At 32.6% G+C, this 18221-nt stretch overlaps 2 protein-coding genes across 3 annotated transcripts; one reads left to right on the top strand and one right to left on the bottom strand.

The window, feature by feature from the left end:
• Window positions 1-245: 245 nt before the first annotated feature.
• On the bottom strand, window positions 246-14622 carry LOC133182487 (COMM domain-containing protein 9-like). The gene is made up of 6 exons (XM_061317335.1): window positions 14520-14622; window positions 10704-10829; window positions 9385-9469; window positions 3439-3528; window positions 3145-3248; window positions 246-990 (listed from the first exon to the last, which is right to left on the bottom strand). Exons 1-6 carry the CDS (start codon window positions 14562-14564, stop codon window positions 850-852), a joined length of 591 nt encoding a protein of 196 aa, XP_061173319.1. The 5' UTR covers window positions 14565-14622; the 3' UTR covers window positions 246-849.
• A 44-nt stretch (window positions 14623-14666) lies between these two features.
• LOC133182508 (cation channel sperm-associated protein 2-like) lies at window positions 14667-17201 on the top strand. Of its 2 annotated transcripts, none has more exons than XM_061317363.1 (4): window positions 14667-14823; window positions 15457-15550; window positions 15724-15841; window positions 16899-17201. In XM_061317363.1, the coding sequence occupies exons 1-4, from the start codon at window positions 14810-14812 to the stop codon at window positions 17021-17023; spliced, it is 351 nt and encodes a 116-aa protein (XP_061173347.1). In that variant the 5' UTR covers window positions 14667-14809; the 3' UTR covers window positions 17024-17201. The 2 variants fall into 2 exon arrangements, with proteins under 2 accessions (XP_061173347.1, XP_061173339.1); XM_061317355.1 differs by having other exon boundaries at window positions 16893-17201.
• The last annotated feature ends 1020 nt before the right edge of the window (window positions 17202-18221 follow it).

Genomic DNA, 18221 nt, shown 5'->3' with positions numbered 1-18221 from the left:
ACAGGCCACAATACTAAAAAATAGATAATAATACATCTAAAGAAATTTAACTTTATTTAGAAATGCTAATTATAATACACTTGGTTTGATTTGATAAGACATCAGCATACATACATGTAAGTCTATTTATCGATTTTCAGTATTTTGATGAATGTGCTGTCATGATGCTGTAATTACACAAGTTTAAAAGAAAAAAAAATTAAATGGGTATTCGAACCCAATGTTTGTTTACAGAAAAAGGTACAGACATATTAGTATGTTTATTCACCAATCAAGGGCCCTCAGGGGGGCTACAATTATATCAGTATGATAAAATATAAATCATTTCTACAAAAGAGTTAAAAATAGAAGATGTATAATACCATACTTATGATATTCATGAAAGTGTAAAATATTTAATATTTCCACAATTGTCTGAAACTGGGTCAAAAATATTGAAGAGGTACAAACCACATGAAGATATAGATAATATCATGTATTGAATAATTGAAGACATTAGAATAGGTTTCATGTCTCTACATCTTGCAGTTTATTACGATTAAGTTTATCACTGTTTTTATTAATGCACTGTAACTGCACATGAAGGGTTAAGTATGCAGGGTACTACTTGTGTTTCACAGTTGTTATATAAATCTTATATACTATTTTAAAAGATTAAAATTAACACTTAGAGAAACACTGAAGGCAAGTAGAATATATCAAAACTGTGTACCACTAATCAACTGATAAATAACTCTCAAAATATTAAAACTGTAAATCATCTCTTCTAAACATTAATATATTGCACTGTTTTGGAATCATTAAACTATGGTCTTATGTTGATTTTGTCTGGAGAAGCTCCTGGTATGGCTACCTTTTGGCAACAGAGGATAACTGGTCTCGGATTTTACTAAGTCCATCTAACATTGTGTCTAGTGTCTCTTTAGAAAGTTCAACATTCACATTATTGATTTCTGGGACTCTACCAACTTCAGTTTGGTTTTCCTGAACCTAAAAAAAAAAATAGAAGGAAACAAATGAAGTAAATCTGAAGGAGAAAACTGTAAAACTCTTTGCAGTGTGAATCCAACAGTTGATACTTCAGTATCTCAAATAAGATATCTTGAATACCATGGATATGTCAAAGTCATATGGAAGTCCTCACCACTTTTGCTTGATGTATCATACCCTCAATATGTCGAACCCTCATTTATCTGCAAGTTTTTTTCTTGGTTCCATCGAGATAAATAACAAGGTTTTCTTGGTCCCATTCAGAAAAATTACAAAGTTTGACTGCATCTTTATGCCCAAAAAATATTGGTCTTTATTCACATAAAAAATATTCTTAATGGAACAACACTGTAAGCAGAACAACATATTGATATTTGGAATATTATATAAAACAATTTACTAGATCCAGTGACTGGCACATGGTAAAATGGACATTAACACAAAACAACACAAGAATACTCTGTGGCAAGTTTGGTTGAAATTGGCCCAGTGGTTCTAGAGAAGAAGATGAAAATGTGAAAAGTTTACAACGACAGACAACGGACAAATTTCAATCAGAAAAGCTCAGTTAAGCCCTCGACTCAGGTGGGCTTAAAAAATGCGGCATTCTTAGGGTTTGAAACCAAGCAATAAAAATCCTAACTAAATGGACTTCAAATATTTCTCAGAAAGATACAAATGCTGTGATAAAAGTGTACCGGTATTTTTAAGGTAGAGTGGGTCTTTGCTCCATCTATTTTTGTTAACCAAAATATGAAAAGTTTTACGCATACTTTGAGTATAATCTTTCAAAATAATGGAGCAAAGACCCACTCATATTTGGAAAAATTGTGATATTGTTTGAAAAATTGATCATTTTGCTCTCTTTGGTGTGTATATGCAATTAAATAGACAAACAATTTGAAATTTTGTGAGATTGTTGCAAATTGTGAAGATTTTACATAAAGTATCCATTATTTCATTAAATTAATGTTAAATGAAATAACAAAGAAAATTTAGTCATAATTGAGTTTAATTTTTCCTTTCTAATTTGTTGCACAATAGGCATTTTGCTCACCTTCTTCACTCATCTTTGTTTTATTTCTTTTAAAAGCTTTGATCAATTTTTAAAGTGGTAGGTAGGGTAATTAGACAGAGTATATTACTGAACTCAGTACATCATTCATTCAAAAGTAAAATTAATTTTTAGATGACTTTGTAGTGATTTTTAACCTATTTTGAAATATGTAAAAAAAGAACTTGTTAAGTTTTCATAGTAACATTAAATTTTGAAATATATCCAGACACATGAAAGTCTGGTGGGCTTTGTCAAAATTGGCACAGACTCAGTGTTTTCCAAAAACAAAAAGCATGCACAAGTACAAACTTGCTCTCACAAAATCTTGATGCAAACTCTACTTTAAAACATTTACAAGGAAACAAACAAGAATGAAAAGTCCCTTCATACAAAAGGGAAGCGTCATGAGGAATGACAATTACTTCCATTTATTATACAGGTGGGAAGGAACATGCAGAGAAATAATAAATACAAACGTACCTTCATTATTATGATACAGGTGGGAAGGTACACGAGGAATTAAAATACCTTCATTTGTATGGTAAAGATAGGAAGGGGCATGAGAAACTTTTTTCCCTACTTGTCCATTCGGACAAGTGACCAAGACATTTACTTGTCCGAACTTCAACTTCACTTGTCCGAAAAATTTTCAATAAAGATCTAATACTGTTAACTGAAAAACTAAAAATAAAGTCCATTACATGTGCATGATGTTATTTACAAATACAACAAACACATAAAACACAATTTTATCTAGACTTTCTGTCCTGACAACATAAATGCTGTCAACATAAAACAGAATCCAAACTTCTTCAGTTCCATGCCTTTGCAGTAGTTTGCAATTAGTGAACTTTGATCCCGATCGAGTGTACTCAATTACATAGCGATCTATATCGGGATCAAAGTTCGGTTTTTATGTACTGTTTCCGTCTTAAAGTACTGGCAAACTTTCAACAGTCGTTCTTTTAAATATTTAGAGACTTCTTTACATAAATGCACTTGTCCAATCGGACAAGTGCCAGCAATATTCACTTGTCCGGTTTTTTTTTCACTGGCACCGGACAAGCGTTAATGTCAAGCCCTGAAATGACAAATACCTTCATTTGTATGATACAGGTGGGAACGGACATTCTGCTGACAGAGTCAGAGGCCATTTTTGTGTCGACTCTCCAATCAAAGTCTACTAGTCGCGGCAAAGATACTGCAAATATAAAGTAAAAAGTTCAATCAGGTATAAATAGTTTACGATTTAACTTGAATAACAGTACAGTTCACTATGTTATGAATTGCATTACAATTTGATATTAATGAAACATTAATTTCATTTTCATGCATTATCTATGATTTATTTGTTTAACATACCCACTGTACATTTAAATACACAACTATACCTTGGTTACTAATGGAATGGTTTTTCCAGTTGTTCATGTTTTCCAGAGCAATTTTTGCTATTAAATCCCGAAGATTCTTGTGGAAGTCCTCTGAAATCAAAATATTCAACTGTTTAAATTTTGTAAAAATTTGAAGAAGGTAGGAATAAACAAAAGTTAAAAAAGATTGCAAATTTCAAAGACTAATCAATATACATGTAGCTACATGTATATAATATATTTATTGTACTAACTTTATAGTTTCAAACACATTTAACAGAAACATGCACATACAAGGTTTTAAGTGGTTTATCAGAAATGGCTCTGGGCTAGTCTGCAGTATTTTACTTATACAACTATTTACTGGCTATGAGGACAATAGCAAATTTATTGTCCCCCCAAGACAACAATTATTTCCCGAGGTACAGCAGAGGGAAATAGTTGCTGTCAAGGGAACACTATTGCCAATATAAACAAGTAATTCTTCTAACTATAGAATAAATCAAAGAGAATCCCATTATCATGAGAATTCAAGGTTTTGTTAACCTACCTTACTATCAGAAAAATTATGAATGTACAAATATACAAGAGGCCCAAGGGCCTTAACGGTCACCTGAGTATAATACAACACTTTAATGGATCCACAGAAGTATAAAACAAAATTAACTGATAGCCAAAGCAATGTTGCCCAAGAATTTCAAAAATCTGGTAAAAATACCCTTGCTTATTGTAACGTGCTAGACCCGTGTGATCTCCTTGGAATCATACTTGGTTTCCCAAGTCTTACAGGGATGATAATGAATGCAAAATATACAAATACAACAGACACTTGCCTATTGTGTAAGGTATTCAATATATACAGATATGTTTTTGTCACTTGCCTAGTGCTACAATTCAGTACACACCGAATTGGGTATACAACGTGGCTATTTGCCACTTGTCACTAATTACAATATAAGTCACCCTGGCTCTCTGTGATTCTTTGTTTACTTTGATAAAATATATAACAACTATATCCAGACTCTTGTCAACCATGACTCTTCTACCAGTGACAATAACTTATGTAATCACAGTGTAAACATACTGTGTACAATTACAACTTTTGCTAAATATATAAATAATCTTTATGCCAATCTTTTATACTGCTTTCCAGGCAAGAATCTGACTTGAGCATGCTTTGCTCATTTAAACTAAATATTTATTTTTAGTTTGTTTATATATATATATATATATATATATATATATATATATAAAACATTCTTTCTTGTATTCTCATTCAATCAAATAACCTGTTAATTAAATTATATACAAGGATTTCTTGATTAACAACATCTAGCAAAGGGGAGTAACTCTCATTTGCCTTACTACTCTGTTTGCCTCCTAGATACCCAGGAGTAAAGAAAAGGCACATTTACTTTTAATTATATTTAATACATTTACATTGATATTTTTGCATTTAGTTTGTTTGCTAAGTACTCAGGGGCAGAGGAGAAGATTTTCAAAGCATTAAGAGCCCCACCCAAGCACAAAAACCCCTAATTCAGGGGCCATGAAATTTACAATTTTGGAAGAGGCACCCTTTCTCATCAAAACTATTATATAGATTGTTTAATTAATATCAAGGGGAAGAGGAGAAGATATTCAAATTTATTCATTCACAGTATATAATAAATAAGCCCCCCCCCCACATGGAACCCCTGACCCAGGGGCCATGTAATTCACAATTATGGAAGAGGCAATCTTCTTCATCATAACATGTACTTAGTTCATCAGCTTACCGGTAATATCCATGAGCAGAGGAAAAGATTTTCAAAGCATTAATTTATTTTCAGCATATAATAAATAAGCTCCCCCCCCCACCACATGGAACCGCTGACCCAGGGGCCTTGAAATTCACAATTTTGGAAGAGGCACTCCTCCTTATCATAACTATGTACTTAGTTCATCGACTTAATACCCAGGAGTAGAGGAGAAGATTTTCAAGGAATTAATGCATTTTCACTATATAATCAATAGAGCCCCGCCCTAACACCAGAACCCCTGACCCAGGGCCATGAAATTCACAATTTTGGAAAAGGCATCAATGCTTATCATAACCATGCACTTAGTTTGTTAATATAATATCCAGTAGCAGAGAAGAAGATTTTCAAAGAAATAATGCACTTTCACTATATAATCAATAGAGCCCCGTCCTAATACCAGAATCCCTGACCCAGGGGCCATGAATTTCACAATTTTGGAAAAGGCATCATTGCTTGTCATAACCATGCACTTAGTTTGTTTACATAATACCCAGGAGAAGAGAAGAAGATTTTCAAAAAAATAATGCACTTTCACTATATGATCTATATAGCCCTACCCTAGCACCAGAACCCCAGACCCTGGGGCCATGAATTTCACAATTTAGGTAGAGGGCCCAATGCTTATTACAATCATGCCAACAATTTAACTGCTTGATGTCCAGGAGTAAAGAAGAAGATTTTTAAAAGATTGCATCAATTTTTTGGTGGTTTTAGCCCCACCCCTGGGGCCCAAGGGGGGCAGGGGCCATGATATTCACAATTTTTGTTCCTCTTCACCCAAAGATGCTATATGCCAAAATTGGTTGAAATTGGTTGAGCGGTTCTAGAGAAGTTGAAAATGTTCAAAAGTTAACACACGACAGACGACGACAGACAAAAACGGATAGCAGTTGACCTAATAAGTATACTTTAAACTAGATATTACCAGGTATTCGTAATTATACTTTCATTTGATATTCTTTAGTTTGAATTCCATCCGTCAGACTATGAAATTTTTTGATTGAGAAAACATTATACATACTAGCATGTTAAACAATAAAGAAATGGTTGGTGGCAATAATTATTCTCAAGTAAACGAAGGTTGCAAAACTTGTGGCTAATTCTTTTACACCAATAACACTGTGTAGAAACGGACTAGGGTAAAGTGTACGTGTTACCCTAGTCCAAGATGGCGATATGCAAAAATGCTTCAAATTTTCTCGTACAAAAATTGGTGATTTCTAGCTTAAAGTTTTACTTTATTTTGCACCAATCTGTCGGGCAGCTTCAGTTTTACATGCTTGCATGGAGATTGTATTCAACTTTAGCGTAATTAAAAAGAAAATGCGCGTCAAAGTTTTGCTGCAGATTAGGGTAAAGTTTCTGAACGATTCATTTACGATTAGGGTAAAGTTTTTTCGAGACTAGGGTAAAGTTATTTATTCTACAACCTGATAGTGCACAATTTTGTTTTTTTAACTGCTTAAGACAATTAATATAGTTGGAAAAGGCTTTCTCGAACGTGTTCAAGAACTGTTGCTTCCACAATGATATTATACCGGTTGTTATTTTTTTTAATAACCACAATTTCCATACAAAATAATACTCTTATTATGAACGTTATATTTTCCGTTTCATGTACATGTATTATTTTATTGTTAAATAAATATACATGTATAAATGATGTAATGAATTTATTTGATTTAACTTTCAGTATTGTTTCCTGTATAAATCTAAATCTACTTTGCATCTTTTAATCCCCACTTTGAGTGAAATCATCAAAAATTACTCATCAACCTATATGTCTAATTTGCATTTGATGATACTCGACAGTGACGGAATGTTAAAGCTGAATTACGGGTAATTGAAATAAACTTTTATCAACTGAAATGCAAAAATAACAAACAATATTTATGCTCAAAACCCTATTAAACAATACAAATTGTGAATTGAGCAAACAAGGACCTCGGAAAACATCAGAAGTGAGATCAGGTGTCATGGGGAGTAGGCATCTTTCGATTGGTCACCTCCGCCATGTATCCTTTGTTGTAATCAGATAAACGGAAATTGTGTTCACAATTCAGTAAGAAAATAATGAACTAATAATTTACATGAAAGTCATTAGTCAACATTTGAGTTAACAACATAATATATTTGCTAACAAGATCATTGCATTGACCACAGAATTTGCGAAATGTTAGCTTTTAAACGAAATCATTGATACCATTGTGTCATCAACTTATTCGTCATTAGTCTGTCTCGCTTTAGATATTGTTCATACGATAACATGCTTTTGCTCATAGAATCCACTGACGAAATAAACCCTATATGCAGGAAAAATGATATATTGCTTCATAAATATGGGAAATTGATGAAAGAAGAGTTGGAGTCGTCATGTTTATCATAAACTTTTAAGCTTTGGTTTTAGTTTATTACCATCAATGTCTTTTTTGAGTAAACATCCAAATATGTAATGTGTCAGAATATGTGGTGTCTTTTATTGAGTTTAATGGGACATAACAAATCAATGCTTAAATGTTTATTGACAAAGCGTCATCAATATATCTAATTGTTAATCTGGAAGTCACAGCAAGAGACTTTTTTTACACTATAGATCGCAAACATGGAAACAAGTGTCGGATGTTGTTTTAAAGTATAATTATAATGTAAATTGTGAAGATATCAAACACTGATAAATCTCATTAATCTGTAAACAAAACGAAACAGACAAATGTGCAATGATGAGGACATAGCCCTTATAAAATGATTTTGAGAAATATGATGTAATATAGTAGTCGAACTAAACACCTCCATCACAAAAGCGCGCACTTTTTGTTCGGAAAGACTTTCTATGCGTTGCTGAAAGATTGAACTTAAGTGTTCTGATTTTCTAAGAATAATTTATTGAATGCTTGAGTACCAAATGCTTTTTTTCTGAGTTAAGAATATTTTATGTACTTATAAAGGTGCAATTTTTATGAAAAAACTTGCACAAGTTTTCTCAATCTAAGCTCAGTTTAATCTGCATTTATCTTACTTCTGACAAATGCTTTTGTTTACCTCAGTTTTCTCAATAGGAACAGCAAAGTTTATTTTGCCCGTTTTTCTCAGTCTAGGATTAAGGCGTAAAAGTGCTAGTAAAATAACATTTTCTGTATAATATGCAAATCTAAAAACAAAAAAGTAAGAGAGAGGGAGAAAGAGTATACACATAAGTTGATGATACAAGATATCAACCATCTCGTTTAAAGTCAACATTTCACAAATTCCATGTTTGATACAATGACCTTGTTTGCAAAATTAACACAATCTATCGTTAGGTCAAATGTTTACTGACTTTTTTCATATGAATTGTTAGGCCATTTTTTTCATTTACCTGATCATGACAGAGTACACGGCAGGATTTACCGGTGGACAGAGTATGTTCATTCCTCCATGCCACCTCTGTTTTCACTTTTCAGAGGCCCATATTTGCTCTTCTCATAATTTGTATCGTTTAAATTGGATTTTGGGTATGATTTCTGTTAATTTTTTTTCACATGTCATTGATGATACTATAATTGATCTGTAGATATTTGAAAAGTTTTTCGCCATATCTAAATCAACAGAACACTGTTTTCAAGACTTAATTTGTTTTATAAACAGAAACCTAAAGTGATTTGAACAAAATTAGTCCACTGAACTTTCCAAAAAATGTCAGCGCACTGAGAATTTTTCAATTACATAGTTTTAGGTGCAATGAATTATGAATTTACTGGCAGAATGCGTTTTGAGTCTGCTGAAATAGCATTTTTTTAAAACCCTGAAACAGGCAAAATGACATTTTACACATGCTTCACCCTAATCACTCAAATAGGTCACAAAATCTTTACCCTAGTCATAAATTTGCGTTACCCTAATCTTGATCAAATTTTCTACTCGTAATTTGGCTTTAACCAGCACAGATCATGCAAAATTTTTGCAATAGCTACGTACTTCTATATAAAATAATTAAACTAAAACCATCCATTACATAATGTAAGCCTGTATAATGTGTAAACTGAGTGCAAAATAATCGAAGCGTATTTGTCTGTCGCCATCTTGGAGTAGGGTAACGCACTTTACCCTAGTCCGTTTCTACACAGTGAATAAAAGTTGGTTTACGGTAAGTCTGCTGACTAGATGTGTTTACCAGCCATGAACTTACTTGGAAATAAGCTTTGTATTTCTTGGGCTTCTGAGTATCCATGAAATATTATGGTTTTTAAGAGTGATGAGAGGGATTCCATCATCTGAAATATATAAACAAGAATTGTATGTAACCTTCAAAATTGTCAAACTATTGAAACATCTAAATAAAATCTTAGTTTTGCATTCTACTTATTCTCCTTTGAAGTTTTTATTTTATTTATTTATTTATCTATTTTTTTTTTTTTCTGGTTGTTTATTTTGTTTTTTTTAATTTTTTTTTCGTTTGTTTTTTCTTTAATTCAATTCATGTTTCTTTAAGGACCCTCTATACACTGCACACTGAAGAGTTTTAAGATAATAAAACATTTTAGAATCCTTATGCAATGGATTACTACAATTAGTTATGATTAAATTTCACACAAACAAACACAAACAAGCATCAACTTTAGTTGCGCATATTTTTTATCAAGGGTGATAACCCAAATAACATCAAAAATATAGTCAACATAGTTATTGTTCTTAATTATTACACTTAGTATACTTGATTCTGATGATTTAGCCCGCCCAGCTAAACCAGCAACACACTTGATTGTGAGCCGGTATTGTACACAAATCATGCAGGGTGAGCTGAATGAGCTGGTACAAGAGGCTTCAACATGGCATCATAGTTGATAGTAGTATTGAAATAAACATTTTCATTAGTGAATAGAGGATCCTTAATAAATTATACATATTAACATTCTACTTCTAGAAAATACTATTTCTGGCATGATAAAAACAGGATTTGATTATCACCTATGTTTTTCATTTAAAGAACATGTAATTTCTCTTTGTGTCGAGTTAAGAACCACCATGCAGATGTTCTGTTCAGTAGCAAATATATATGAAAAGACAAATCAATTACAAGTGTCAGAGATTTACACATGTAAATGTTTCTATTTACCATCTAAAATATCACAGCAATTTCCATGTACTTTTTAAAACCAGTAATATCATTGATTGTCATTTTCTTGTGACCCACTTATCCTTTCAACTCTAATACAATGTAACTTTATAATTAGCTTCATTAAGAGCTAGACATTAACTTTCTAATTGTTTTTATACTGAAATTAAAATCCCATTTTATATAATCAAACCACAATTTTCTTATGCCGTCATAAAGTTGCATAAACATAACAAAGTACCTTGTGGTTCTATTTCTCATTCCCAGATTCAGAATTTTGGACAAATTTGGAAATAAAAAAGAAAAAATCCCCAAACCACTCCTAAAGTTTGCAGGTTGGAAACTATAGGGAACAATTTCTGTCAAATAACAAGTCTATCGTTTGTTTCTACCTGTTTTGTTTGATTTGGACGGGTTCCTAAAACGTCACACACACTGGAAACCAGCACATCAGAGATGGGGGAACTAGTCAGGTAAACATCATTGCAGACCTTAACCACTTGGTCCTTGGATGGAGCCTGGAAATCAAAAAGAAATTAAGAATTTCCTGATTCTGATCATCCAATCCAATCTTCTGAAAGAGGGAGGGGGTAACTTTAAAAAGAATTGAATCTGTATTTCATGGCGACGTTTATTTGGCAAACTGTGTCCTGCTAGCACTGTTCTTATTAGAAAACTAGCTTTCACAGATTTTCCCCAATATATTTCTCTATCATGTCTATTGTTGTTCAACTCTTACCTGCAGGGATCATGAATTAACATGAGAGAACACTGCATATATTTTAATTTAACTTGTGGGGTAATCATAATTTTTACACATTATTTCAGATTTCAGAGTACTTGTAAAAGCAGATGTTTTTTTTTATTGTCAAATTCATGTGTCCTCAACGTCTGAAGTTAGAGGTAGAATTTATTATGTATGCATGTCTCTAACAGACTGGCCCAATGGTTCAAGTCTTTACAAAGGATATTGCAGAAGGCAATAAGAAGAGAATGTTCTCTAAACTGAATCTTGCATGGGATGGTGTGTTTTATCTACTCTTATGTATAAACTGTGATGCTGAGTGAACATTAGGCTAAATATGAAGGTAAGTTTGACTTCTTGTTCAGCTCAACAAATCTGAATCCACTTTAAATACTGAATCTATCAATGACATGTAGTTCTGGAAAAGAAGTCAAAAGTGTTAAATTTACTAACAGACACAAATAAAGTGTACAAACTGTGATCAGATTTCCCCATTTAATCACTTGGCACAGGTAAGGTAAAACAATATTGTATCTGCACAGTAGTAGATTTCAATGCAACTGAGAATTTTATGTAAAATTTGATAGATAAATTTTCTACCTCAAATATCAGTAAAATAAATAACATATTTATATTATTTGGATACTGTTGTGTATACATGTACCAGTAGTAGCATATGTTTATAGGTAATTAACCCACTGATTTTCCTTTAAGCATGTTAAATGTAAGTAAGAGATATGTTCACATCCTACCAAATTTTACTTTGAGGGCTGATAATAATATTCCACTTAGAGCATCAGAATCAGCTTAAATGAACATCATCCATTATCCTTTGTCTTAAAATTTATAAGTAAAATAAATGCCAATAATTCATGATGAAAAAGCATTTAATTATTGGTGAAATAAAACCTGCTAAAAACACATGACATCAATTATCAGCCTGATAACCATTTCCATGGCAACTTGCTGTCTGAGATCAGAAATCTTCAAGAAGTCAGTAAAATAATCAATGACCACAACAAAATACATGTGTAATTCAATTGTCTTATATTCTATATTATCATATAGAATATAGAAATTCAGTTTGACTAAAATTTATCTGTTTAATAATAAAGTAAAGGCCAAAAGTCACTAATGTACTTGAAAGTATACCAGTTGTCAAAGATTATAGTTCTATGACAGCCCATCACAGGATTGCAAATAACCACTCACAAATGCGAGTAATTTTGCCTGTGGGTGACCAACTCTTGAGGATATTATCGCCCAAATAGCGAGTAAGAATTTCATCAGACATTTTCCAGAACCTAATCATAGTTTGGTTCCACTATTAAACGTACTTTCGTTTTCACCGTTTTCTTCCTATAAAATATTTTCATGAACCAGGCAAACGTTTTACAAAAGAACTTACAACTGAGAATAAAATTTAATAGAATTCTGCTGATAACTTTCTAATTTACATTAAATTGAAAATAGTTTTAATCTTTTTAAAAGGGATCTAGAAAGATATTTAACTCTAGCAATTTTAAACAGAATTATTAATTTTGCAAAATTTTACAATCAACTAAAAAGTTTTTGGTCTTAGCTGTCATAAGTTCTTTTGTTAAACAGGCCCCAGAATCGTATCGATGAAGTGCTTCCTTGAAAGTATGAAAATTCATTTATGTATCAACGGTAGCGGGTTTTAGTCCAATTAAGGTGCACACTGTGTATTAATCACAATTTAATAGCAGTTTTATATTCATTAATTTTCCTCCTTAAATTAAAATGTTTTCTAATTTTTTGCTGCTACCATGTAAAAATATTTCACATTATGAACTTTGAAAGTTGGTAAAGTATGCTTTCTGTCGGTAAAGTATGCTTTCTGTAATTTTATGATAGAAACATTTAATTAAAAAAAAATATCTTGAAGTGAATGAAAACATGGAATTCCATACAATTGGTTTCGAAATCCCTGGGAAAAATGAAATTAAAGACTGTGGACAGGAATGTATTTGGTATTATCATAAGAAATGATTTTTTTTTACCAACTGAACTGTAAATAGTGGGCTAGTAAACTATAAATGTGGGCTAGTAAAACTTGTGAAGTTGGGACCCCACATAAGCCCTAAGTTTAAAATGCTATTTGCAACCCTGCCATCAGAATATGCTTCAAATTTATACACAGAGTTTTCAACATGTTCAAGAATATTATTATTGCATAATGAATACATGCAGTATCTGGTCATTAATGATTCATATTAATTTTATTATTTTTTTTTTTACTACATATTTCATTGAAAAATGCCTTTTCTCAAAAAAGAATTGCAACTTTAATATTTGTGGATCTTTTTTTTTACAACCATAGCATCATAAAATGCAGAATATTTTGCATTTCTTCACATATTTTTTACAAATAATTTTATCAGTAGGCTCTATGGTGATATCACATGCAAAATGCAAAATCAAATGTTACGACTCAAATTTGTTAAGAAATGCTAATTGTAATTTGAGGTTAGAAATTTCAGAAATTATTCTCAATGATTAGTGTATCAATTTGCTTTATAGCAGCTTAAGAGACAAGAAAATTTCGACAATTCTTCATAATTATTAAAGTGAAAAAAAAATACAGTTGACAATCTTATCATTTACAAATAAATAGATTTACTTTAAACTGAAAGTAGCCATGTTTCATAACATTTTCTTGTAGTATTTTTCAGCCTTTCTCTTACTGTAAATTCTTCTTTCATTAGTTTGTAAGAGCAAAAAATATGCACTGTCAGTGCAAAATGTACGTTTTATAGGTACAAATTTCAATGTCAGTCAGAGTTTGTACAGGCTGATATAGGCCATCATTATTTGCAGATAAAGAAAAATCTCTCAATTTGGCTTGAAGTTTCTATGTAAGGTTTAAGTTTAAAATAATAAAATAAAGCTTGATTTAGCAATTTTAACAAAAATCTGCAACTCGTTAGAACTGGATTAAAAGTTACCATTTTCTTTATGTCCCAAAAGTTAATACTTGAATTCCATAAAGACAGGTTCGGTACTACACAATCTTTTGATTTAGCTATCAAACTTAAATTAGGTTTATAGCTATTTCAAGCTATATAGATACATGTAAATCAAAAGACTGCACTTTAGAGTTACAGAATTTCTTCTCTATAGCAGGGACCTATATATATGTCCCTGTCTATAGTTATAATTTGTTGGTGAAGTTAATGTTGGTTTCTGCTATTTCTCAGTCCTGGAATAACTAAAATTTGTATATAGTCCGAAAACAAGGTGTATAGTCAAATGGGCATTGTTAATTGTTTATTCGGGGGGGGGGGGGGGATATACATCTTCACACAACTCATTATAACATGCATATTGAGCAACATATGACTAATAAGATAGGGTAAAATTATTCTCCGCATTGTCCTATATTTACAAGAAATTTAACTAAACTGTTACAAAAACAAGTTATTTAAAATAAGAGAAAAACCTTCATCAGTAGCTCAAGAGCACCAAAATCACAGTGGGCTGCCATTTTGACAATCACGTGCTTTACAAAAAATCCCCATTTAAAAATAGCGAAATTTCATCCAACCAATCAGTCATGCAGGTAAAATACATGTGATCAAAAGCGATTTTTTCATTTCAGCCAATTAGATCAAAGTAAGTATCACGTGGTTTAAAACAACGACAGCAATCCGGCGGGAAGTTTGGTCGTCTGCGTACCCATATTACCTCAGCATTTTGTAAATAAAGACATAAGTTAGGAAACATACCAATATGCCAGGAGAAAAGTAAGTATTTTGTCAAGTATTATATTATTTACCGTCTTCTTTTCGATTATTAACATAAAGGAGACGATGTTCCATTCAATTTTTGTAGGTTTACTGGAAAACATGCCGGTTTTGCATGGTTTTCCTTTGTCTTCCTTGTCGGCTTCTTTGTTCTCAGATTGTGATAAAAGTGAGGTCGATTGAAATTAAATTGTTTCACTACGTAAAAGTAATGCTAAATTATTGATGATGTTGACATTTACTCAGCTTAAAGTAACATGCATGTTGATAAATATGTTAATGAGGTCAGGGAGATGAGTAATTTATGAAGAAAATGTAGGCGATGCCCGCCATTATCGGTTTTCGCTTTGTGATTCGCTTAAGAACACGGATGCAATTTAAAACCCAAATGCGTTAGATCGAGATAAGCGCATTGTGAAACAAAGTGAACATACCTTTATTGTCCGTTAGGGAAGTAGTTAGAGTAGACCATGTGCGATGAAACTAAGAAGACTGGAAAAAGTAAAGTGTCTCTTTGTAGTATATGGTAGTTGGGACTTGGGCACCTCGTAGTCGAGCATTGTATTAAACTTTCATTGGGGGGAAATATAGATATCTGTGTATTTCTTAAAGACTTGTTTTGCAAATTTTTAGGGAAACTACAACTGAGGAAGTTCAGACTTCCGAGACCACAGAGACTAAAACAAAGGAAGTCAAAGAAGTAGAAAAAACGGAAGAGAAAGAAGAGGTATTATAAAACTACTAAAATAACAGCATCAAACAGATGGTTGTTTTAAGGGTTTTTTAAAAAAAAAATGTTAACAATTGTAATACTGTTGCATGGAAAGGGATGTGTGAGGTGGGGGTGAGATTTTATACAGATGTTGGTAAATTTTACTGAAAAATAAATTCATGATTCAGGCCACAACTGAAGAGAAAACAGAGGAGAAATCTGAAGAAACAAAGACAGAATCTGAAGAGAAGACAGATGAAAATGGTGACGAAAAGAAAGAGGACTCAAATCAAAATGCAAACACAGGTTTGTTACTTTGTTGAATTTATTAGAGGTGAACATAAGGGAGGGATACAATTTATTTGCAGTGAGAATGTGGACACTGATAAAATGTAAAGATAGCATTTACATTGCAGCCTCAAGTCTGAGGTCAAAGTTTTGGAATTAACAAAAAAAATGGATTTATTGGTAAAGAATAACAGAACTATAGCATGGAAATTAAAAAATGTATTGTGGATAAAAATGATTAATAATAATAAAAGAAAAAGATAAATAATTGCAGTAAAGTAGAAATAGTTTTTAATAAATAATAAATACCTCTGATTTGCTCAAACTCCTGTTTAGGCCAAATAAAAAAATATTTGTGGTTCCGGTTACCTGACCTTCCCTATTTTATACCTCCGACCCTAAACTTTTTTTTGGCAATTTTCATATTTTTTTTTGGGATTTCCCCCGATTTCCATCAATGGCTCCAGTTTAAGTTTTAGTTTCAGCAATGACGGCCTCCTTGCAAAACATAGTGCAAGTGTTTAATAGTGTTAAATCCAAAGCAAGCTAGCATGTAGGTGTCCCCTACCATTATTGACTAGTATATTATCACAACACATCTAAATGCCATTTGCAAAGCAGTGATAGGTATTATTTAGAAAAAAATGAAGAAAATCATTTTGTTTAAAAAAAAAAAAAAAAAAATACCTACCTACCTACCCTAATTTTTTTGGAAGTGTAACTGGAACCACACATATTGTTTTGTTTGGCCTTATCTTGAAAATGCACATTTTTCATACAACTGGGCTTTAAGATTGATTCTGCATCAGTTATGAAATGAAATTGTTATACTAAATGACATGCATTTGAAAGGTTGTTTAACCTTTCTTTGTAAAAGACAATATACAAGCCTAATGTGCTGGTACCCAGTACTTTTACCCAGCTAATCATGAATGTACCAGCCAAAATTTTCATTGGAAAATATTTGGTAACAAAATCACATCTTCAAGATACCTCCTATTTTTGAAAAGGTACTGCCTGTTTCTTTTTGAGAGCCCCAAATTTAAAATGTACATGTATCTTATTTTAGTAACAGATGAGACCTCAGTTGAAAAGAGAACGTCGGAAGAAGATTCAGAGGAGGCCAGTCCGACCAAAAAAGTGAAAAAAGACGAGGCAGCAGAAGGCGAACAACCTCAAGTGGAGGCAGCATCAGCCTAGATCTCTTCATTACATTTCATTTCATCTGAACTGTATCAAATCATGTTTTTTATATGTTGTCTTGTATTTTTAAGATCATACCCATGTTACTTATTTAAGGATCAAGTGGAAGGACTGTAATTGTTTCAACATTTTTACGTTGGTGTTAATGACAGTAAATATAGTCTAGTTACGGTAATCCTGTCTTGTTGTAATTTGGTTAGGCCATCTTTAGATATGTTTGTTTGCCCACTCCCAACTCGGTGTAAACATAATGGGTCGGTTTGTAGGTGGGAAATTTTTTTTTTCACAGGAAATCTCCATGTACATATTGACAGAATGTGAACATTAAAAAAGAAAAAAATATTGTTTCATGGAGGTTAAACAAAAGTTTTGAGTCAAGTTATGTTTAGTCAGTAGGCAAACCAGCAATTTTTAGGTCACCTGAGTCACTCAGGTGACCTATTGCTATCCGTTTTTAGCTCACCTGAGCCGAAGGCTCCAGTGAGCTTTTCTGATCACATTTTGTCTGTAGTCCGTCTGTCTGTCCGTCCGTCCGTCTGTAAACTTTTCACATTTTCGACTTCTTCTCAAGAACCACTGGGCCATTTTCAACCAAACTTGCCACAAAGTATCCTTGGGTGAAGGGGATTCAAGTTTGTTCAAATGAAGGGCCACGCCCTATTTCAAGGGGAGATAATGAAGAATTAGTGAAAAATTAGTAGCATCTTTTAAAAATCTTCTTCTCAGGAACCACAAAGCCAGGGAAGATGAAACTCATGTGGAAGCATCCTCAGGTAGTGTAGATTCAAGTTTGTTCAAATCATGACCCCCGGGGGTAGGGCGGGGCCACAGTGGAGGATCAAAGTTTTACATAGAAATATATAGGAAAAACCTTTAAAAATCTTCTTCTCAAGAACAGCAAAGCCATGATGAGTCATATTAATATGGAAGCATCCTCAGGTAGTGTAGATTCAAGTTTGTTCAAATCATGACCCCCGGGGGTAGGGCAGGGCCACAATGGAGGATCGAAGTTTTACATAGAAATATATAGGAAAAATCTTCTTCTCAATAACAGCAAAGCCATGATGAGTCATATTTATTTGGAAGCATCCTCAGGTAGTGTAGATTCAAGTTTGTTCAAATCATGACCCCTGGGGGTAGGGCGGGGCCACAATGGAGGATCAAAGTTTTACATAGAAATGTATAGGAAAAACCT

This window comes from Saccostrea echinata, unplaced genomic scaffold (genome assembly GCF_033153115.1).
Source record: "Saccostrea echinata isolate AGI-Se365-2 ecotype Australia unplaced genomic scaffold, CSIRO_AGI_Sech_v1 ptg000001l, whole genome shotgun sequence".
Classification (NCBI taxonomy): domain Eukaryota; kingdom Metazoa; phylum Mollusca; class Bivalvia; order Ostreida; family Ostreidae; genus Saccostrea; species Saccostrea echinata.
This window is presented reverse-complemented; position numbering and strand designations above follow the sequence as displayed.